Source organism: Peromyscus maniculatus, chromosome 20 (genome assembly GCF_049852395.1).
Source record: "Peromyscus maniculatus bairdii isolate BWxNUB_F1_BW_parent chromosome 20, HU_Pman_BW_mat_3.1, whole genome shotgun sequence".
NCBI lineage: Eukaryota > Metazoa > Chordata > Mammalia > Rodentia > Cricetidae > Peromyscus > Peromyscus maniculatus.
In genome coordinates this window covers 55,377,020-55,400,738 of record NC_134871.1, presented here as the reverse complement: position 1 = coordinate 55,400,738, position 23,719 = coordinate 55,377,020, and the positions used below count along the sequence as shown (strand labels likewise).

At 52.4% G+C, this 23,719-nt stretch overlaps 1 protein-coding gene across 4 annotated transcripts in view; it reads left to right on the top strand.

Moving 5' to 3' along the window:
• Celsr1 (cadherin EGF LAG seven-pass G-type receptor 1) overlaps positions 1 to 23,719 on the top strand; it is a 143,658-nt gene that overhangs the window by 66,359 nt on the left and 53,580 nt on the right. For all 4 annotated transcript variants that reach the window (XM_042265391.2, XM_076556518.1, XM_042265392.2 and 1 more), the window contains exons 3-5: positions 14,781 to 15,003; positions 18,173 to 18,288; positions 19,112 to 19,200. In XM_042265391.2, the coding sequence (XP_042121325.2) occupies positions 14,781 to 15,003; positions 18,173 to 18,288; positions 19,112 to 19,200 (428 nt within the window). The remainder of the gene's footprint in view (positions 1 to 14,780; positions 15,004 to 18,172; positions 18,289 to 19,111; positions 19,201 to 23,719) is intronic.

Below are 23,719 nucleotides of genomic sequence, written 5' to 3'. Positions count from 1 at the left end.
CCCTCCCTGTCGTCTGGCCCTGTGTGGAATGATTTGTAGACTCTTGCTTCAGAGAAGCTGAGGCCACCATCGCAGGGAGGATTGGTCCCTTCCAGGGAGTGAACAACACCCATCTTCATTATGCTCATTCATGCCGCAGGCATTTACGGCGCTGAGCACCTGCTGCGGACATTTACAGAGTGCTTACTGTATGCCAGACCAATGTTCAGTCGAACTTGACCCTATCGGTGTGGGCCAGTGATCCATCACTTGATGCATTCTCTTTAATATTTAGGAGCCTTCCCGCCTTTCCTTATCTGTAGGGTGGCATGTAACAGCTTCGCCATCAGGCTTCATCCCTGGGGCTACCACAGTTGACCTGTTAGAGATACTTAGGGTATGATGTGGCCATGCTGGGGCAGGTGCGTAAGGCCACTGTGGATCTGTGGACCCTCAGCTCCTCTGCGATGATGGTTGAGCCATTGGATGCAGCCAACTGACTTCTGAAGCTCTCAGGTTTCCTCTTCATCAGCAAAGTCATTTCTAGAAGGATGATAAAGGGACAGTGGCCGCATCTATCATCTAGTGAGATGCGGTGATTGACATGAGGCTAATTTGATTCTCTTTGGGTACTGGAAAGCATCGTGCTATTTCCCTTGAGATAAAACTAATTAAGACCGATTGCTTCTCCTCGATCCTCTTCCTTCCCTCTCCTCCGTTCGGCCTTTGAAGCGCTCTCTTTTCTGCAGGGAGGTAATTGTGCTCATTTATTCCCGATGAAAGCCGCGCTGTCGTCACACGGCTTTCATTTCTTGCTTCCCGGTAAGCTGAGCTGGAGCTCTAGGCCTCCTCATGGTGAGCTTGGAATTGGCCCAACTGCACTGGGAGCCCTTGGCTTCCTGTGTTATGGGACAGGAGGTTCAGCAGGAGCCGGCAGAAGGAAGGCATCAATTAATCTCAGGAAAAGCTCACCGAATTCACCAGGGAACGTATTCCAGATAGCTCTCCTGGATTTCTGAATCCATCCTGGCTTTAGAGGTGTGCCCGGCCTAGGACACCTGGATCCCACGGTTTTTGTCAGGGGACAGGAGCAGCTGGCCTCTAACGGTGTGTCCCTGAACTGGGACCATGGTTGGGGTCAGCAACTATCTCATAGCTGGAAAGGAATGAGACAGGAAGACTTCAATGTGGGCACTGGATGCATGTTGGTGAGTTTCTAAATTTCTCTGCCCCACTGGTGAGATGGCCCAGTGGGTAAAGACACTTGCTGCCAAGCCTAAGGACCTGAATTTGATCTCTGGGACCCACGTAGCGCAAAGAATGAACCAACTCCTAAAAGTTTTCCTCTGAACTCCACACACTTTCTATAAATAGACAAAAGTAACTTCCCAAGCCCATAAACAAATACTAACTTGTTTCTCCCCATGCCTGGCCTCTCAGTCTTCATTTGGGGGACACGGTGTTTGGGTTTTTGCTAAATACTTTTGTGTGTGGCCACGAACCCCCATGTTGCCCTAATTCAGTCTGTTCACACTCATCTCCCAGCTTCCACATCTGCGGTCTTCCTGTCTGAATGTTCTCCCTTCCTGTCCACCTATATATCCTATGCATCTTCCCCTGAATCCACTGTCCCCTGCTCTAGGAAGGTTCTGGAAGGTGGTTTTGCACTTTCTCATTAGGAACCTCTCAGTTTCTTCCTTGACCATCCCAGGTGCCCTCTCTAGTCAATGCTCCACTCTCCCAAGGGCAGGCTTCCTCATCTTCTTGTCTGTCCTCAGCCAACAGTGACTTGGAGCTCATTCCTAGTGAGCACTTCATATCCTCTGGTAGATCGTTGTTTCCCACCCTGAGGGCTGCAGCCCTAAACGCCAGCTGCCCCTTCCTCGCTTTCCACACTCAGGTTGTGCAGGCCTTCCAGTACATGCTGGCCTCTCTCACCACAGACCCTTGTATCTCAAGTGGAAGTCGCATTTCCCTTCCCACCCCTGTGTGGCTCTGTTTACTGACACCCCCCCCACCCCCCCACCCCCCACCCCGCCGGCTGTGTGTGACCTATGGGGGCGGAGGCACGTGCAGATGGGACCCTGTAGGGAGAGTTGCTCCTCTTCCACACGGCTGAAGACGTGTCCTTGCACCTGCCATTTGCCATATGCCATGGTCAGAGTGAAACTTTCGCTGCTTTTGGTCCTTAGTGGGAAGAGACAGAATCCTATCTGTCCAGTATCCCTCCCCCATCACTAAGGTCCTCCCACCTATGGGTTTCAGGCCTATGGCCAAGCTCCGAATTGAGTTGGGACCCACCACTGCAGGCTCCTGGGCATTTCTAGGAAGGCTCCCCCTCTCATCTCTCCCTCTCATCTCTCTCTCTCTCTCTCTCTCTCTCTCTCTCTCTCTCTCTCTCTCTCTCTCTCTCTCTCTCTCCCCTCTTTAGAGAGACCTGGGAGTAACTACCTAATCATCACAGATCAACATCTCCCCTGGGGTACATTCCTGAATGACAGCTTTGATGTCAGCAGGAGGGATAGTTCAGCTGCCTCCAGATCTGGGAGGGGCGGGGTGGTCACCGTCGCAGCTAAAGCTAGCCTTGGGTGTCCTTCCCAGGGGTGCTCATGGGTGGAACTTCTTTGTTAGGGTCAAGTTCCTTCTTGACCCTAATTTGGTCTCTGTTCCCGGGGTGTCCCCCACCCCCACCTCTGGCTGCTTGTCTTCATTCAGCGTGTTTCAGCAAATCCAAGCATTTGGATGCTTGCACAGCTGCAGAAAAAAAGTCGCAGCCGCAGCCCTGGGCCATGAGCTCTCCTCTGCCCCCAACCATGGAGCAGCGCTGGGTGCTCCCTAGGAGGAGGTAGAGCTTGGGGGACTCTCAGTGGTATTCACTTTGAACTTGGTAACAACTCCCCCAGCACCCTCCCACTTTGCTTTAAGAGCCTCCCCCGACTGCAGGACCCTCTAATACCCCCTGAAGCTGAGGACATTTTGTGTAGGTTCGGGGCCAGAGAAATACTTGATGCAAAAACCCAGTCACCTGTCTGCTTGTGGGAAGGTTAACCGCTGGCCTCCTCTGCCCCTGTTGTAAATATAGACATTATCCAGCTCCATTACTGTTTGAGATAAAGGGCTGGTGCCCCGGTCACCATGGAGGATACTAACATGCCAGGTGCCCCCGTCAACTTCCACGCTGTGTGGTGCATTGCTTCTGAGCTGTGTCCTGGTCCTGCAGAGCCACCTTCTTGGGCACAGGGAGGACAGGGAGGAGGGCGCCCCGTGCACTGAAGTCGGCAGGGTCTAGCGCATCTGCACTGGGCGTGGTTCCTAGCACTCTGACATTAGTCCTTAATGTGGGGGATAATTACCAGTTAAAGTGGGAATCCTTTCCTTACCTGTAATTAAAATCTCAACTAGAGCAGTGAACACTTTCAGACATCAGGGAGAAGACGTTACGTTTTCTCCTCGACATTGCGTACTTACCTGCTGCTCGGGCTCTTTCCACAGAGTGGGTTGCAACACACAGCGTTTCTCTCTCCTGGGCTGTCCCGAAGCTAGGTGTTACTGCATTTCTGGGTGACCTTGTTTTTCACCAGGTCTTGTCCTTAGGGATCCAGGTGTGGGCAGAGCCAGCCTGGAAGCTCCTGTGAACTTTAACCCCCAAAGCCAGGGCTAGGACTGAAGGAAAACGTGATGTCTCCCCTTAAGTCTGAAAGTGTCCGCTGCTCTAGTTGAGATTTTAATTAGAGTCAATGTAATGATTCTCACTTTAACTGATAATTATCCCCCATACATCATGAACAAGTGTCAGGCGTAGCTGAGGGACCACCAGGATGATCCCCTACTTTCCCCACATCCTCTTGTGGATGGTGTTAATGGAACTCAGGTTGAGCATCTCTAACCCAAATTTTGAAGTCCAGAATGTTCCAAAAACCCAAAACTTTGCATGCACGAACATGATGCCAAAGTGGAGAATTCCGCACCTGAACTCACGTGATAGGTTGCAATGAGAATGCAGGTGTGTTTAAAAATTTGTATAAAATGACCTCGAGGCTACATGTAAAAGATATATGTGAACCATAAATAAATTTTGTGTTTAGACTTGGTACCCATCCCCAAGATCTCGTTATGTATATGCAGATGTTCCAAAATTAAAAAAAAAAAAAGAAAGAAAAAAGAATATGATCCCAGGCATGCTTTAAAAAAAAAAAAAAATTAAGGTCTTCTGGGGAGTAGAGGTAGATGCTTGAACTCATGATCCTCCTGCCTCAGTCTCCTGACTGCTGGGATTTCAGGCTTATGCCATCATACTTGGTCTTCCAGGTATTTTGGATAAGGGATTAGCACAGGTGAGTTAAGACAGTTGTGCTGTATTCCTTTATGGTTCTAAGGCCATTGTCAAGGTGTCCCCAAAGAGGTGTACCAGCTGAAGGCTCCAGCGGTCGGCATTTCCTGCCTCTTCTCAGCTTCTTAGCTCCTTGGTCTGCAGCTGCCTTGATTCAGTGTCTGCTTCCTGTACCTTGGTCTAAATTTCTTACTTGGGCATTAGCCACAGGACTAAAGCATCCCCAATCCAACATGACCACCTCTGAACTTGGCTTTACCTGCAAGAGCCTATATCCAAGTAAGGTCTTACTCACCGGTACCAGACTTAGGCGGTACTAGTCTGTCACTTTGAGGACCATAACTCACTCTGTCCCAGGATCCCTCACGCTTCTTACTCAACTGCTTGTCAAGGATCTGTCTGGGTCAGGGGTACTCCTGTTAAGAGGCAGTCTCCCGAGCCTGGCTTTCCTCAGGGATCCTCACCAGAAGAAAGAGTGGGCTGAGGGCTAGCAATCAGCTTGCAGATGGCCAAGTCAAGAGTAAGTGAGGAGAGAGAGTTAATAAGGTAGTGACTGACCAGTCAGTGCTGAAAACATAGTTGGCCCTGTACTTGGTGTCTCTGCCATTGGTGAGATAGGGCCTAGCTTCCTTCACCTTGGTTGTGGGTGTCTCTGTGTCACCCACTATTTGCGCCAGAGGGGTGCAGGTCATCACAGATGGACTCACTTGAGGATGAGCAGGGTGTCAGGCTCTAAACTGAAGGTTTGGGCCAGTCTGCCTCCTCTTGGAGGCTCCGGTGGAGAGCCCGCTTTCCTTCCAGAGTCTGCAGTCTCCTGTGTTGCCCTTTACACCCTCTGCCCTTGCATCCCGCACCCTGACCTCCCAACCTGCCTCCCACAGAATCCTGTGATGGCTCTGTCTCTTCCGCAGTCATCCAGGGTGACCTCCCTCCCATGGTCCTCAATGTGTCCCGTCTTCAGAATGCCTTTTGCAGTGTAGAGGCCCAGTTCTCAGGTGTTGGGTGTGATCTTCTCTGGGTCCATAATTTTGTGATTACTCCGTACTCTGGCCCCACCAGCATCTGGCACCCCCTGGGCTGTCAGTAAAAGCTTGCTAAGGGCATAAGAGAGCTGGCAGGCCCCGTGACCTCAGCTTGGTTGTCGGTCATTGTCCACCCCCCACCCCCCCTGTTTTAATGCCGCTGTGGAGCTCTGACCATCAAGCTTCGCTGGAGAAATTGAGCCTCTGACCTGAGTGGTGACCCCAAAGGACTTTAGGGAATGCATCCCTCTGCCAGTCTCCGCCCCATCCATTTTCCCCATTGCATCAGACAAAGCCCCTCTGTCTTGCCCGGGACCACAGGGGCCAGAGCTAGAGCTGTGAAGGCATTGACTCCAAGCAAGAAGTTTGCACAAGACCTGCTCCAGGGAGGGTCTCCTCTGCACACCACTGTGTGGGGAGGGGTCCCATGCTGAGGGAGGTCTTCAGCGTCCTTGTTGGGGTTGGGTTCATGCTCCTGAAGACTGACACACACCAGGGTGTCCTCCTCAGGCCAAACATTTGTGTACATGAGTGCGTGCGTGCGTGCGTGCGTGCGTGCGTGCGTGCGTGCATGCATGCATGCAATGTGTGTGTGTGTGTGTGTGCGCGTGTGTATGTGTATGTGTGTGTATCCATATCCATCTGTGTCCTGGGTAGTTCTGTCTGCGGAGGCCTTAGAGTTTCCAGTTGGCTGCTGCGCTCACCCTAGGTAATTCAGGCTCCCAGCCAGACCCTCACAACCACAGGACAAAGGCCCCCCAGTCTCAAGGTCTTCCTTCCCTGCCCCCTCCTTCCCTCCTATCTCTGTTTGTCTGTCCCTCCCTCCCTTTCTGTCTTTCTCTCTCCTTCCCTCCCTCCCCCTTCCTTCTGTCTCCATGTCTCCTCCGTAGCACCCTAACTGATAACAGCTGTTCAAGATCGCACCCTAACTGATAACTGTTAAAGATTGCACCCTAACTGATAACTGTTAAAGATTGCATTAAAGGGCCAATGAGATGGCCCAGTGGGGCAAAGGCGCTTGTAACACACGCTTGGCAATTGAGTTTGTGTGCAGAGGTGGAAGGAGGGGGCCACCTCCACAGTCTCCTCTGACCTCTGCACATTCACAGAAGCATGTGCACTCCCTCTCTCTCCTCTCTCTCCTCTCTCTCTCTCTCTCTCTCTCTCTCTCTCTCTCTCTTTCTCTCTCTCTCTCTCTCACACACACACACACAAACACACACACACACACACACACACACACAAAATTTTTTTTTTAATTAAAAACTGTGTTAAAACAGTGGCTCTCAACCTTCCTAATGCCACGACCCTTTAATACAGTTCCTCAGGTCGTGGTGACCCCCAACTGTAAAATTATTTCATTGCTACTTCATAACTGTAATTTTGCTACTGTTATGATCGTAATGTAACTATCTGATACTCGACTCCAAAAGGAGTCGCAACTCACCGGTTGAAAACTGCTGTGTTAAAAAAAATTCATTTAAGAGGCAGAAGCGGACGGATCTCCAGGTTCGAGGCCTGTTCCTTCCATGTTCGTTTAAATTGACAAAGAGCACGTTGCTTGTGGTTGTTTGGGTCCTTCACCTCTGGGTCAGAGTTTTCCTATCTCAGTGTCTTTACTCTGAGCTCCTCTTGCTGGGTTCTAGGGATCAGGCTGTGGGCGTGTCCTCTGGCAGCCGTCCTGTGTGCCACACAAGGCAGATTATCTTCTGGCCTCCCCAGCCCACAGTGGCTTCAAGGCTATGGAGGTGGCTTTATTCTAGGGCCGAGTTCCAAATGCCATTGCCATACAGAACCCCTTTGGAGCTGCTCTGAACACAGAGGCTTGGTGGGACACCCCCATCCCCCTCAGGCTCTGTGGGCCTCAACCCTTAGCCAGGCAGGTGGCTTCTCAGGGAGTAGTGTGGGTGGGTGGAGATCTGGTTCCTTGCCACTGGAATGCGTTTTTTATTTATATTTAAAAAAAAAAAATGGGTGTGACTGGAGTTCTGAGAATTTGCTTCAAAGACAATGAAGTCATCAGAAAGAGACAGACCCTGGACAAGCCCCAGCACTGTGGCTTCTCCTGGCCTCAGGGGCTTCCTGCTCCCCCCTCCCTTCTCACAGGAGCCATGGGGAGGGGCAGCAGGTGTCTGGGCCCTCTGCTGAGACCTTCTGGGTAGCCTGGCCAGCAGGGAGGGCCTGGGCCCCCTGAGTTTGTGGCTCTAGAGACTGGGCTTCAATCCCCAGGAGGTGAGAAAGCCAAACAAATCTGGCAGCTCCCTAGGGGGAGGGGAGGAGGGACTGGAGCCTGGCAGTCTGCCTGGCGTAGGGAAGAAGAGGAGGGCCTGGGGCAGGGTGGGTGAGGAGTGGGGGCCTGGAGTGACAGTGGCCTGGAAGAGGAGTCAGGGGCTGGAGTGACAGTGGCAGTCCAGGACCCTGGCCAAATGAGTTCTGTTCCCTCACCCAACCTCTCAAGTGCTGGAGATGGCTCCCGGACACCGTTGACTGGACTCCCTGCCTCCAGGATAGCCAGCCAAGCAAGAGTCACTGGGCTGGTTTTTGGCCAGTGAACCTCTGCCCTTGGCAGTGGGGCTTTGGGGTTTGATAGACGACATGAGACCCTTACCATCATCTCCCGACACCCTCCTACAGTGGTTTCAAAGGCTGATCCTGGATGTTTACACACTCCAGACCCATCCCTGCAGACTCCATACAGACACTACTGGTGCCCCTTGTGATCTGGCACATGTTCTGACCCTCTCTGAGACTCTCACACATTGAGGCCCTGCCTAGAAAGGGAGGTTGGCTGATGACGGCACTGATTGGTCTGTGAGAGGCGCCGCTGCCATGGTGGTCATAGCACTTTTCAGCCCTCGCTGTGGCCCTGGTCCCAGCTAGAGAGAAAGCATCAGGCTAGCCCTGTCTATCTGCTGGTCTCTGTGGTCTCCTTTGCAAAGCAGACCTGCAGGATGCTCTCTGTCACACCTCTGCTGCTGGGCTGAGGACCTGTGCAGATTTTGTTTCTGGACTGGAGCCTCGTGTCCCGGGCACTGGGTTGGTCTGAGTGACCACTACACAACCCCCGTGTGGAGTGAGGCTTTGCTGACGTGATCTTCTTTCCCACCTCATCTCTCCAGAAGCATGTGGAAAGAGGGGAGAGGGAGGCTGCTGGGTTGGCACCAAGAGAGAGCCTCTCAGCTGGTCTGTGATAGGGACTATTTTGCACGTGTGTGGGCTTCTACACGGGGCGTGCTTGAGGCTGGAGGTTCTTAGATCTACTTAGAATCTGTGGGCGTGGCAGGGATCCCAGGTCCAAATGTAGCCTCCTGACCCACCCCCTGGGGTGTCAAGGGTTTGCTCGGCCTGATCCCTGTAGCCTGACCCTGACACCCTCTCTCTACCTCAACCCTCACCGTTCCTGCCTCCTCATCACTTTTAGATCTGCCTTAAGACTCTTAGCACATCTTTTTCTGTTTTCCTAAATGTTTGGTCTGTTTAACTAAGAGACTCCACAGCTGCACATGGCGGTCCTGTTCATTCTTGTAACCTCAGTGTCTCAAAGTGTCCTGTGCCGGGCAATTCATTGCATGCATTGATGGACGATAGGCGTGTGGATGGGTAGAAGATTGTATAGAGGGATGGGCAGCTAGATGGTAGATGGATAGATAGCTGAAGGGATAGTGGATCAATAGATGGAGGAAGGCTAGGTAGATGGTGGATGGGTTGATGCATAGAAGGATACAGATTGCTAGATGAAGGAAGGATGGGTAGATGGAGATGGATGCCTAGTTGATTGGGTAGAAAAAAGGATGGGTGAGTGAGTGGAAAGATGGGTGGTGTATGGATGAATGACTGAGTGGAAACATGGAAAGGGTGGGCCAGTGTGCTTAGTGCTCAGTGACTTCTGATGTTCATGTGCCTTTCAATGCCCCGAGGGCCACTGCCGATCCCAGCATTCCCTATGGTATGCTTCCGCACCCAGTTACACAGTGGCTTGCATCTTCTTTGCTAGGACACAAGGTTCCTTTCTGGGCCTGCGTTCTGGTGGGGCTTCAGGCCACTCTGGGGCTCCGTGTGTCTAACCTGACTTTGGATGATTGGCGCTCAGATTCCAGCCCCGCCCCCAGCCCCGCCCCCACTCCCTTCCATGCTGTGTTCTCCACCTGTCCTGCTGATCCTCAATTCTGCCCCAACCTCCAGCTTCCAAGTGTGCCTTTTGTGTGCTGGGTCTGAGCTTTACTCTTGGTACCTCTGGAAATTCTGGTTTTTCTAGTTTAAAGCCCTTAAGTCTTTATTAAAGGAGAAAGGATTGTCTTTTTATTTAGTTAAAAACTTAACTTGGCAAACCTTTACCTGCCCTTCCCTTCCAGGGAGTGCATCCCACCCTCTTGGAAGTCTTGAGGCTCTGAGCACTGTGGTCCTCGGAAGCTGGGCCATGCCTTCTGCATCCCTCGTCCCTGTGTGTGGTGACTGAAGTGGGTCTCACAGCCAGCAGCCCCCCAGCTCAGACCGCCATTCCTTCTCTCAAACTGAACATGATTACCCTCTGCCCTGTGGCTTCCCTGAACCCGTGTCCGTTCATTTCCTAGAGCCTCCATTCTGAGCCCAAAGCCTTTTGACCTGTCTTCCTACCTATGACAGGCAACCCATTTGCATCTTACGATGCTGGGGCTTTTGCTGAGACTGAGGGTCAGTGGCTCTGACAGTAGCAGCTTGAGTCTCTGGGCAGACAAGACATTACTCACCCACATCTGGGTAGGGCACTTGTTCAGTGATGGGACATGTATGACATGCAGGGCTAGGCTGGCCTCAGCTCCGGGGTGTTTGTCTGCAGAACTTTCTCTGGTCTTTCCATGTGGGTGTATGTGTCTGCAGCCTTAACCAAGCTGAAGCCAGTGTCCCTCGTGGCCAGGGACCTTATGGCATGCTCCATGAATTATTGAGCTCAGCGATTAGATTGCCCAAGCTAACCTTACCCCGGTGGGGATGGAGGGGCTGCTTATGAAATGGGGATGCCAGGCAGAGGTGGGGAGGCATGTTCCAAGGATTGAGAATGATTCAGCAGCATTTGACTCCAAGTAGAACACCTGGATATTCGGGGAATGCCAGATACTGAACCGTGAAATCTTAGCAAAGGACAAAGTTAAATCATGCCAGTAAGCCCTGAGAAGATTTATTTCATCAAAATGGCATTGCTTGGTAGGTGTGGTGGAAGGCTAAGGATGGAGCGCTCTGGGTCATAGAGTGACCCTGTTTCAGAAAGGAAAAAAAATGATAGATCAGAGAGGGTTCAGCAGATAAAGGCACCTGCCACCAACCAAGCCTGACAACCTGAGTGTGAATCGAAGACCCATAGAAAAAGCAAGCAAGCGCTGGGCAGTGGTGGGGCATGCCTTTAATCCCAGCACTCGGGAAGCAGAGGCAGGCGGATCTCTGTGAGTTCGAGGCCAGCCTGGTCTACGGAGCGAAATCCAGGACAGACACCTAAACTACACAGAGAAACCCTGTCTCGAAAAAAGCCAAAGAAAAAGTAAAAGCAAGCAAGGAAGGAAGGGTGGGCTGGAGATGGCTGGGGTTGTTAAGAGAGCTTGCTGCTCTTCCAGAGGTCCCTCCCCGAGTTTAGTTCCTAACCCCAGGGGCAGTGGTTTGCAAAGGCCAGCCACTCTAGCTCCAGGCAATCTAACACCCTCTCCTGTCCTCCACAGGTACATACATACAGTACACACAAACACTCTCTCTCCCTCTCTTCCTCTCCCTCTCCCTCAATCTTAGAAAAGACCGAAGTGAAGCAGGTCTCTTTCAGTGGCTCTGTGAGAGAATTAAGGATGCAGGACTCACAGACTTTGACCTAAGCTTCAATGACTTGCAGACGATCCCAGCACAGGTCTCAAGTGTGTACACTGCTGGCTGCTCCAGGTTGGCAGTGCTGGGAGCATGGGCACTCTGTAAACTGAACCACCCCCCCACTCCCACCCCCACCCCCAGGGCAGCTGACTAACCACAGGCAGAGACGCCACGTGGAAGGTAAGTGCAGGGAAAGGCCTTCGTGGGCCGACACGCAGCTTTGACACATTGGCTGGCCTGGTAGCTGTGACAGGTGTCCTCACAGGAACATCAAAGCAGACCCTGTGTTGGACCCAGAGTTGACTCGGAGGGAAGTACTAGAACCCGGAGAGGAGGCTCCATTTCAAGTTGGAGGGGTTCAGCTGAAGCCCAGCGACCATAACTCACCATGCCTTATAGATAAGTGGTGTATTTAACCCTACAGTTAATTCTTCTTTGTATGGATGTCTACCCACACTGTTTGGCTCAGTGGATGAGTGGTGTTGGCTTCGTAACCTCGTGGATTAAACTCAAATGTGAATCATTCATTGCCTTGGATCTGGGGAGCCCTGGCGTTGTATGACTTCATCCCACAAGCACTCGCCAGTACCTGCTGCATACCCAGCTCTCCTCAGACGCCCCCTCACTATGGGCACCAGTCCAGCACCCTAACATGCAAGGCACCCAGTGTGTACCAGATGTTTTCAGACTTGGCCCTTAAAACAGACCCTTGTGACTGTACCCCTACCCCATGTTCCCACATACTGGTGCTGTAAATGGAGCTGGGAGAGATCTGAAGTCCTGGACCTGTCCAGAAAATAGTGAAGCTTCCTATGGGGCGAGCTACAGTCAGGGACAGGCTTGGGGAAGGGACACAGTGTGGCCTCCAGAAACTGAGGGAAAGGAGCCTCAGATCAGCCATCATTGGGTTTCGTCATCAGTGCTGGACAGCTGCAAGACCCCTGTAGTCATGCACTGGGTCCTGGGATCCTGGGTGGAGGAGCAGCGTGGCTACATTCGCCCCAAGAATGTGGGGCAGATGAGCTGGGTCTGTGCTTGAGGGCCAGGGGCATGGTGGGGTGACATCTTTGTGGAGTAGTGGGGTACTAAACCAGTGGGACCAGTCTGATCAGAGGCCAGCACTGTGGGAAACTGGTGTCACAGGCAGAGCAAGTGGCTCTGTCAGTCAGTGGAACTGGTAAAAGCTGCGTGTTGGGGGTGCTTGGGTGTAGGTGAAGGTTAGGGCCATGGGATGAGAGCCCAGGAGGTGAGAACGGTAGAGGAGTGTTGAGGGAGGTGAGGGGTGTTGGTGGCCCCAAGATTCAAAGCCTACCTCCCTGGGCAGATGGTGGAATGCCTACCCTAGATGGGGGGACCCAAAGAGAAGCAGGTTGGAGGGAGGAGGTCTAAGCTGGAGGCCAGGAGATGATGGGAAGAAGTTGGTGCTGGGTGGGGTACGCTTGTTGGGAAGAATGAGAGAGGCTGCAGGCTGAAACTGGGTGCCGAGATGTACCACCTTCTGCTTGGAGGGGAAAAGTCAGGGGCACCATCCCCTGAGCACTGGAACACAGCCTGGGGAGCACCCCTCCCCACACACAGTCTCGGGTGGACTTGCTGTTGCAGAGGCCACACTGGACAGACAGCTGTTCTCAGACAAACAGAGCTACGATGTAGACTGACAGCTCCCCGCATCCTATCTTTACAGACACTCAGAATGTGGCCTCACTGGGAAATCAGGTCTTTCCAGATGCAGCCAGACACTTGAAGGAAAGTCATGCAGGACTTAAGGTGGACGCTTCCATTTTCAGGGTCTTTAGAAGATAAACTGTGTGTCAGGGAACTAGATACCCCTGGGGCCTCTTCTGGGTCTTAGAGAGGAATTCCTGGGCTCTAGGAGAGGAAGAGAACCCCATGCTCAGGTAGCAGGACAGGACTGCCACGTTGCAGTCCCACGGCCAGGCGGGACTGGAGATAGCGGGGTCTTACAGGGCAAGGCTGGCTTTCTTTTCTGATGGGAAAGTTTAGATATTCCCTGGAGCCTGGAGCCTCCAAGATGTGCTACTCCCAGGCCCTTGCTGTGGACAGGGTGATGGCAGGGCCCTTTTTCTTTACGGTTTAGTGAGTATAGAGCCAGAATGTCTCCTGGGCAGTTTTGTTCACAGAAAAGTGCTGGGCTTGACTGCTCATGGGCTAACCTGGAATATAGGAAAGCAACACTCCCGAGGGAGAGAATTCAAAGTGTCCGAAGAAAGAGGGATATATATCTTAAGATGAAACTGCACATCAGTGATGGGTACTCACAAGGGATGCATAGAAAGCTGTGAGCACTGACTGACGTGTGTGTGTGTGTGTGTGTGTGTGTGTGTGTGTGTGTGTGTGTACATATACATATGGTCTGTGAGGAGAGTGTGCAGCTACAGGTGTGAGAGTGTGTGTGTGTGTGTGTGTGTGTGTGTGTGTGTGTGTGTGTGTGGTTGAGACTGAGTCTGAGACCATGGGTGGTAAGGATGTATGTAATGGCATGTTTACAAACATGTGCACATAGACATGTTTGTGAGGATATAATGGTTTGAGTGTGTCATCTGGTGTATATGATGGCGTGCGTGTGCAGGTGTGCATGCAAGCACTTGAACTCCAAACTTCCTGCAGAGCAGCCAAGCCCTGAGCTATGACAGGCAGGGCCCTGGGATCCAGAAGTGGCTGGAAGATAAAGTGTCCACTGTGATGATCCTGAGATGACCAAACTAACTGGTCCTCACTCACTTCTGCACACTGGCAGCCTCTCTCTGTCCCTGTTTCTCTGGGCCCCTCTCAGCCAGTGCAGAACCAGTAGGTGGATGAGAACACACCCTCCCTGCCTAAGCCCAGCCTGGCCTGGTACCCGAGGCATGTAGGGTCCTTCCATGGCCTGTGTGGTTATAAAGGTGTGTAGCGAATTAGCGATCCCAGCTGCCTTCTGTCTCAGCGGAATTGTTCTCTGGACTCAGTGGGACTCAGCCCCAACACATTCATCAAAGGAGAACTCCCAGGGCATAGTTTAGCCCTCTAACCCATCGTCCTTGGGTCACCTCCAGAGCAGGGTGTTTCTGAAGCTCTGCCGAAGATCCAGGCCCAGGTGTCACTGTGGCGTCTAAGCCCCCGAGCCTGAACCCTCGCCATCAGCTGTCAACTGTGTGTCTCGGGGGACATCCATAGTCCGCTGGCTCTCCCTTAACCTCTGTGCTGGTTAGTTTATGTCAACCTGAAACAAACTAGAGTCACCTGGAAATCGAGGACTGTAATTGAGGAACTGCCCCCATTAGCTTGGCCTGTCAAGGGCATGCCCTTGATTGATGATTGATGATTGTGGGAGGCCCAGCTGACTGTGGGTGGAACGATCCCCGGGTTGTATAAGAAAGCAAACTGAGCAAACCCTGGAGAGCAAGCCAGCAAGTATCACTCCTCCGAGGCCTCTGCTTCAGCTCCTGTCTCTGGGTTCCTGCCTTGAGTTCCTGCTCTGGCTTCCCTTAACGATGGACAATAGCTGAAATAAACCATTTCCTCCCCAAGTTGCCTTTGGTCAGTGTTTACCACTGGGGGAGGGGGCGGGGAAGCGGGGAAGCCAACCAGGACAGCCTGTGTGTGACCTCTGCTTTCTTCTCCAGGGGAGCATTGCCAGGTGAACGTCCGCTCAGGCCGCTGTGCCAGCGGAGTGTGCAAAAACGGGGGCACCTGCGTGAACCTGCTCATCGGAGGCTTCCACTGTGTGTGCCCGCCTGGCGAGTACGAGCATCCCTACTGCGAAGTCAGCACCAGGAGCTTCCCGCCCCAGTCCTTTGTCACCTTCCGAGGCTTGCGGCAACGCTTCCACTTCACCGTCTCCCTTTCGTAAGTACAGCCCGTGCCCGTGAGCATCCCTTGGGGAGGTGTCATGGGGTCTGCGCATCTCAACTCTCCAGGCTCCGGATGGTTGGTTGAGGAGGCTTGTTCGGTGCCAGCTGCCGGGCCAGCTGCCGGGCCGCTGCTCAAGGGTAGGACCGTTGCCGTGTTGATGAGGGAGGAGGTCATTTCTGCACAGTGACAGCAGAGCATCAGTGCCAGTGCTTTTGAGAGGGGACAGACCAAATCCCAGGCCTGGAAACGAACCTGGCTACTCAGGTCCTGCCCATCAGCCAACATGTGGGCGTTGCTGACCTCTCAAGAGCCAATGGGGCAGGCCGAGGAATCAGACCTCCGTGTGTGTGTGTGTGTGTGTGTGTGTGTGTGTGTGTGTGTGTCAGTCACAAGGCAGGCAGGCTGCTGCTCAGACCCCAACTCCCCGACCCTGGTCCTGATCTGTAACCGGCTGATTATCTGCTGTCCATACCTTCTCCCCCAGAAGAATGGAGATGCTATTTTAAAATGTTTGAAGCTATCATTTGGGACTGGGGAGATGGTTTAGTTGTTAAAGTCACTGCAAGCATGAGAACCCAAGTTCAAATCCCCGGCACCCATGTAGAAGGCCGGGCACAGTGGCCCATACATGTAATCCCACAGCTAGGGAAGCAGAGGCAGGAGGACTCCAGGGACTTACTCTCCCACCCGTCCAGCTGAATGAGTGAGCTCTGGGTTCAGTAAGAGACCCTTTCTCAAAATAAAATGTATGGAGAGTGATCAAAGACACCCGATGTCAGCCTCTGGCCTCTGCACACATGCACACATGCTCCTGCACACACATGTACAAACATGCACACAGGATACCAAATGAACTTCACTGGATTCTAGGCAGCATGAGCCTGTGACGGTCGCTCAGCTCAAAGACAATCTGGACTTTCCACTGAAGATTTCTGCTAAGTTCAAGTTAGTTGACTAGGGCGAGGTTTCCGCAGGGCGTTTCCGTGGGTGTCTGCAGCCCCGCTCACCAGCTAGGAGTGTGGCATTCTCTGTCCTCCCCTGTGGGTCGCTCCACAGCCTCACTCTTCACTGAGCTGCCTGCGGAGGACCAGGCCTCTTAGGATGGGCTGAGCAGGAGCCTGTCCCTGGGTTCTGCCCCAAGGATGAATCCCTCCAGTGATGTCCCTCTGACCACAGACAAGTGACTTTTCCTTGTGACTCATCTCTTGTACAGTGGGCTACCCAGGTCCCTCCCACTGGTGCATGGTGGGGAGGTCCGAGGATGTGGGGTGATGTGTGTGTGTGTGTGTGACAGCTGGGACTTTCTCTTGTCCCCTCTACCCTCCACTTGCCTGATAAAATGAACAGTGTCTACCTCAATGCACAGTACACACTCAGCCCTGTATATCCAGGCTGGGATAATTGTTCTGGTTGCCTGTTTGTGTCAAGACTCTGCTCTCCATCTAGGAAGGCTACCCCTTACCACACAAGCCTGCAGAGCAAGGGCCCTGCTGTGGGATCCCCTGTGACATCGTATGTGCAACAGAGGACTCCCATGAATAGCCCCCTTCCACATCAGAGGAGTCTCGTGTCCCCCGGTGAATATATCACAGCATATAATGGGTGTGAGCAGCTGGGGTTACATAACTCTGGAGTATAGTCATGGCTGCCTCCCACCTTGGTATGGCCAGCAGCTCACAGTCACGTGCATTGTGGTGACTTGTGGTGGCCTTTACATGTGACTGCCTTAAAACTCCAAGTCACAAAAAGAGACGACAAGAAGGTCCCCCAGAATGCTCACAGAAGAGCTGTGGACCTCCAGGCACATAGTTTCCTAGGGCACACATCCTGGAAGCTGCTGAGGCTGCGGCCCCTCTTCCTGTGGAGAACTGCGGCCCCTCTTCCTGTGGAGAACTGCCCAGCCCGGCTGAGTCGCCTTTGTCTCAGGTGGCTTCTGTCAAGGCTCGTCTCCTCTTTCTAGTTTCTGTTTGCCAAGCGCTGGGGCTCCCAAGTGGGCCCCGCTCCCAGCTGCCTTTCATTCCCTTTGTTCTTGGCTCCTTCTCCTCTGGCCCCTCAAGCCTTGGTTTCTATTTCTGTCTTTCCTCGTTTTACTTGCATTGTTCCCACCCTCCCCTCAGCCCCCCCCGGGGGGGGGGGAGGGGCGTCTCCATTTCTCCGTCTTTAGCAGTGGACGAGGGTGCTTGCCAGGAGGGCGCCGTGTAAGAGGGGTTAACCCGGACACGGAGAGTCCAGGATCTGATGGTCCCATTGGTACAAGAGGCTTAGGACATGGCACCTGTTCATGCAGAGACATTGGTGATAAGGGAGAGCACCTTGGGGGTCTCATCTGATCCATAGCAGAAGATGAACTACATGTGTTCTGTCTCCAGACATGCTTCTAGTCGGTAAATGGGCCGTGTGTCATCCTTTTTTTTTTTTTTTTCTTTCAAGATATGGTTTCCCTGTGTAGTTTTGGTGCCTGTCCTGGATTTCACTCTGTAGACCAGATCTCACAGAGATCCGCCTGCCTCTGCTTCCCGAATGCTGGGATTAAAGGTGTGCACCACCGCCACTCGGCTTGTCATCCTTATTTAAACATGTTGTCTGTCTGTCTCTCTCTCTCTTCTGTGTGTGTGTGTGTGTGTGTGTGTGTGTGTGTGTGTGTGTGTGTGTGTGTGTTCACGTGTATGAGTGCACGCGGAGGCCGAAAGTTGATATTGGGTGTCTTCTCCAATCACTCTGCACTGTATCTTTGAAGCAGGGTCTCTGGCTAAGCCCAATGCTCCCCATCTCCAGATAGTCTCGCTGACCCTGAGGACCCCCCATCTCTGCCTCCCGAGTGCTGGGATTACAGGTGGCTACCATACCTGCCTGGCTTTGGTGCCTGGGTGCTGGGGAATCTAAACTCTGGTCTTGATATTTGCACCACCAACCTTGGCCCACGCAGTCCTTTTGCCCAGCCCGCCTGGAGTCCTCTCACACTCTGCAGGCCATCATCACCGTGCTCCCTAAGGCTCCGAGCATGAATCAGGTTTGGTGGGCCGTCAGCATCTCAGGAGTGCTGGGGCAGATGCGCTCCTGAACCAAGGCCCTCTGGGCTCACTCCCTTGACTGGCTGTGTCACCCCTGTCCATCTTCATGGCCCCGGGGTCCTTCACTTGAGTGACATGCCGCTCACCCGCAGGTTTGCCACCCAAGACAGGAACGCCCTGCTGCTCTACAATGGCCGCTTCAACGAGAAGCATGACTTCATCGCCCTGGAGATTGTGGAGGAGCAGCTGCAGCTCACATTCTCGGCAGGTGGGGCGCCACGGAGTATCTCCCAGGCACTTTATGGATTAAGTTTGTCATTGTCCTCGCAGCAGCTCCCAGCTGCTCACGCTTCCAACCCGAATTCTGTGTCTAGGAATCTGGCCTCTAGAAGAAATCAGAGTGCAGGAAGGTGACATGATTGCAGTGTTCCTTGTAATGCTAACACCAGACAAAGCCTATTTCCTAAATCAGAATGAAGTTCAGTGATGGGGGTGGAGAGATGGATAGCTCAGCAGATAGCTCAACAGTTAAGAACACTTGCTGTTCTTGCAGAGGACCTGGGTCCGGTTCCCAGCACCCATGGGGCAGATCACAACTGTTCATAACTCCAGTTCCAGGGTATCTAGTGCCCTCTTCTGTCTTCCATGTGTACCTGGCACATATACAGTACACACACACACACACACACACACACACACACGGAAGAAAAACACTCATACACATAAAAATCAAATAAATAAATCTAATAATAAATAAAGTGCAATGCACCTGTAAACCAATGTGATGACTTATACCAGCATGTGAGGACCAGGCAGGCACAGATATGAGGAATTGAGAGTGGGGGCTAGCCTTTTTGGACTCAGGGTTCTTCTCTCTCTCTTTTTTTTTTTTTCCTTTTGGGAATCTTGCCACCTTTCAGGTTGAAGCCCTCGATGTAGCGGGTGGGTCGGGGATGGCTTCCAGTGGTGGCTGTGCCAAAGAAAAGGACACACAGCCAGTCTCTCTGGACAGCATGCCTACCCTGCAGCCCGGGTGCCTGATTGGAGGCCCCCTAACCTGTTTCTCTCTGGATCTCCCTCTCGCTGTGCAGGTGAGACCACGACCACGGTGACACCACAGGTCCCTGGCGGTGTGAGTGACGGGCGGTGGCATTCGGTGCTGGTTCAGTACTACAACAAGGTAGGCGGGTACCTCGGTGCCTCCTCACCTCCCACTCAGGCCAGCCACGGTGGCCCGGTGGCGTTTCCACGGAAGATGGTATTTGCACTCTGCGATGTAAAATCAAGCACTGTTGGAAGGGAGTGAAGGGTCTGATCTCAATGGAGGGTCCTGTGAATGTAGCCAAGCCTTGAGCTGGAGCCGTGGGGACAGCCAGGGACTCGGCTACACGAAGACGGGACACAGAGAACTGGTTTATCTGTGGCTTCCTTCAGTTCTAGGCTGCTCAGACGTAGCCCAGATGCGGAGCTGCCCTGAGCTGTGACTGAAAGGTGCGTTCCCAGCTCTGAAGGTGGGAGCTGTCTCTCATGGAGCATAGCCTCTGCAGCCTTAATGCTGATGGAGATAAAGGGAAGAGTTACCAGGGCCTGGGGCCAAAGACTCCCTGGGGCCCTTGAGGAGCACCGAGCTGGTCGGCAGTACTTGGATTGGGGTTTGGACTTCCCCAGGTCTGACCCCAGGGGTGGTCGTGGTGATTCACAGGGCACAGCTGCCAGAGAGAAGTGTCTCTGCAGTCCACGCTGTCCTATTTCAGAGACTTTGATTTGATCATGAAGCACTGGCCCTGTGCACTTTGGGGGCAGTTATTATCCATATAAGGGATGCTGCTTGCACATCCCCTGACTGGCTCCCAGTAGCCCCATGAGAAGCAGGAGGATGTGGGTCTCTCCCCTCTCTTCTTGCCTCCCAGAACTCACAGTTGGACTGGGTTTGTGTTCCTTTCTGTGATGTCTTAATCCCTCGTTGTTCTCAGCTATTTCTTTGAGGGTGCCACCCCCATGTTCTCCCATGGTGCCCCCCCCAACACACACCATGTTCTGCATTGTAAATCAGTGATTCCCACCCTGTTCTTACCCCAGAAAAAGTGCAGCCTACAACCGTCCATCCTTGTTGTGGCTAAAGGATAGTCCATGACCTCTGGGCACACAGGTGAGGGCTGAGCGCCCATGATTGGGGCACTGGAAGCCTCTGGAGCTTGGGACTGCTTTTCTGTGTCCCAGTGGAGAAGGGCATGGTCACCTGAGATGCTCGGGCACTTTGAGTGCCGTCTGTACTGTCTGGATAGCTGGCCAGATGATGACAGATACAGGCTGCAGAGCTCGCAGGAAGTGGAACACACTTGGCTTGAGGACAAAGTGTCTATGGTTTTGTGTGCCCCAAATGCGCCCTTCCTTGGGTCCTGATATTCGATATTCACATACTTTTTGTTGTTTTTCTTTCCTTTTTCTCTCTTTCTTCTTTCTTTCTTTCTTTCTTTCTTTCTTTCTTTCTTTCTTTCTTTCTTTCTTTCTTTCTTTCTTCCTTCCTTCCTTCCTTCCTTCCTTCCTTCCTTCCTTCCTTCCTTTCTCTTTCTGCTTGTTTGTTTTTTTAAGGCTTTTAAAATGTATTTATTTTATACCTATGTGTGTGTGCCTGAGTATATGCAGCATGTGCATGCAGGTACCCTCGGATGCTAGACCAGTGTTGGATCCCCTGGAACTGGAGCTCACAGGCAGTTGTGAGCTGCCCACTGTGGGTGCTGGGAACTGAACTTGGGTTGTCTGGAAGTACAGCAGCACTCTTAACCACTAAGCCATTCACCCAGCCCCATGTTTTTTTGTTTTGTTTTTTAAGACAAGGTTTCTCAGTATAACTGCCCTGGCTGTCCTCGAACTTACTCTGTAGACCAGGCTGGCCTCAAACTCAGAGAAATCCACCTGTCTCTGCCTCCGTAGTGCTGGGATTAAAGATTTTGAGTAGAAAGAATGACAGATAATCCCACAAAGGGATGCCCTTGTAATCCTGCAAAGGGGTGATGGCCTTGCTGACCTCTGCTCCCAGAAAGAACATCCAGGAATATTCACGCTGTTACCTTGCTGCACCTTGATCCTGTGGCTTCTCTTACATGTTCTTCCTGCCTCCCTCATACCCTGGGTGGACACGCCCAGTAGCTTGTGCTTCCAGAATGTATAGGCCTGTCAGAATGAACCATAGGAAGCCCTGAGGTGTCAGGGAAGTTCAGTGTGTATGTCCTTTATTGCTTATGTCAGAGATACCTCCAGACTGCAAGCTTGCTGCTGAGGGAGGGGTGGGTGTGGGAGGCTGCACCAGCCTTGATTTCCCCATTAGAAGCCTCTCCATCTGTCTGCTGTGGTTGATTGGGCACCAGATCGGCACCCAGCATTGACCTTTCAGCCCCGTGGTAAATTCTCTGTCCTGTGAGCCAGCTCAGAGAAATGCAGCATTACAGAAGGCTACCCCAAATCGCCCAGAGGAAAGGTGGCCCCCATGCCACAGGATCAGCAGGTAGAGGTGGATTACTGGAATCTATGCTTCCCTTTCCAGGGCCGGGTCCTTTCAACAGCTCCCTCCACCTCCCAATGAACAAACAGAGCCCTGAGCACAGGATTAGGCCTTTGCTAGGTTGTTTCCTTCTCTTGTCAGAGGGTATTTTAGGGAGGAAACCAAGCAGTCTCCCCTGTATCCTTAAGCCTCCGTGTGTGGGTTGAGCGGGCCACACAGCAGGGAACATTAGCAGAGATTATAGTACGTGTCTGTGGATGGCCCTGATGTTTCTATATGATTCTGCCTCTGAGGTGGCTGCTTTTGCCAATCCAGGTGCAGGGACAGACATGCTTTGGATCTGTGGGGGCCTAGGAAGACCTGTCAGGCTGGGAATAATGTATAGACTGATTGGGGGCAGCAGCCTGAGGTCACAGTACTCCAGTCTATAAGGAACAAAGGAGACTCTGAAAGTGACCTGTCAAGGCAGGTCACTCTCTCTCTGTTGGGTCTCTGTATCATGCTGTAGTCATCATCATCATCATCAGTGGTTCTAGCGAGGTCTTCTCCGAGGCAGGCATTGCTCAGCACCTTCCCCCAGCCTTTCTCCGGAAGCACTAGGGAGGTTTGGCTGGGTGGGGATTTGTGGTTGGGGACCCACTGTAGACTCTTTTCCTGAGGCTTTTGTAAAAAGCAGTCAAGCATTTCCACTTCCAGCCTATGATGGCTGACTTCAGCACAGAGCATTTGAAAACTTTTCTTTGCACTTGAAACTCAGGTTTCAACACTGGGTTTCCTTTTTAAGTCACCTTTCAGCACCCAGGGGTGCTTGTGGGATTGGAAGAGGCATGCTACCCATTTTACAGCTCAAAGTAGCATCTGGCTGCTTCCAAAAGAAGGTGCTGTTTGGAGGCGAGGACACTGGATGCTTGGTCCTTTTGAGCAACTCTTTTGCTTCGTGAAGGATTATGGCTATACCTTTTTTTGCTTAGGGAGCCCCAGTGGAGGCTGGGGATGCAGGCATACAAGCCTCATCCTCTTGGATGTCTCAGAGAATGACCCTACAGGGGCTGACATATAGACACATGTACAGAAAAGCTGAGATCAGGTAGGCTGTGCTGGCTCTGATGGAGAGCACCAGCTGTGACCTAGAACCCCAGTGTGCATGTCTTTGTGTGTGTGTGTGTGTGTGTGTGTGTGTGTGTGTGTGTGTGTGTGTGTGTGTTAGTTTTGGTTTTTTTGAGACAGGGTCTCTCTATTACATTGCTCTAGCTGTCCTGGAACTTGCTATGTAAACCAGGCTGGCCTGGAACTCAGAGATCTACCTGTCTCTGCCTCCCAAGTTCTGAGATTAAAGACATGCCTCACCACCCAGCCCAGCATATATATCTCAGCCATCTGAATCAAGGCAAGTTTATGGTATACAACTGCACAAGAAAGCAGGTTTAGGTAATTGAGATAGAGGATCTCTTCAGGGAAGCAGTCCCAGGCTGCAGTCATCCCTGAAGAGGAAGCCATGGTCCATGGTTTCTATAAACACTATTAATATTCCCAGTTGGACCAGAGGGACTTTTCTGTCCCTCTGAGCCTCACCCAGGGAAGGCTTTGCCACTCCCATGGACTGAGTGAGGCCTTGGGGTCCTTGATATGGCCATGCCCATGTCAAATAACACACATCACTCAGGACTCCATGTGCTCTCCACATGAGGAGCCATTTAGTGGGACCCTCCTCACTGCCTTGGTTGACGAATCAGGGGTGTCATATGGATTTGGCTGTTCCCACCTCAATTCTGAGGCAACCCCCAGCCCATTGGGGAAGTGTGGATGTGCTAGTGAGGTTTGTGTGTCCAACTTGAATACATAGGGCAGTGTGGTCTCTTCTGTGGAGGTATGTGCTCAGGATGTGGGCAGGAAGTGGGGCCTGAGGTCAGGGTGAGTCTGCAGGGGAGTTTTTATGAAGGGATTAGGAGGTGAGATACTGATTGGGCTTCTCCACCTGGCACAACTGGCATTTGGGGTTGATAACTCTTTGCTGGGAGAGGGTCCAGTCTGTGTCCCCGGCCCCTACTCATGAGATGTCACAGGATCCATGCCCTAGTGAAGACTCAAATGTCTCTAATTGCTGCTAGACGTCTCAAAGGATTGTCTCTTCCTGGGCACTCGGCTAGGGATAGGGGGTTAGCTGGGAGGGGCTTGCAATGGTTAAGGTGGGGAGAGG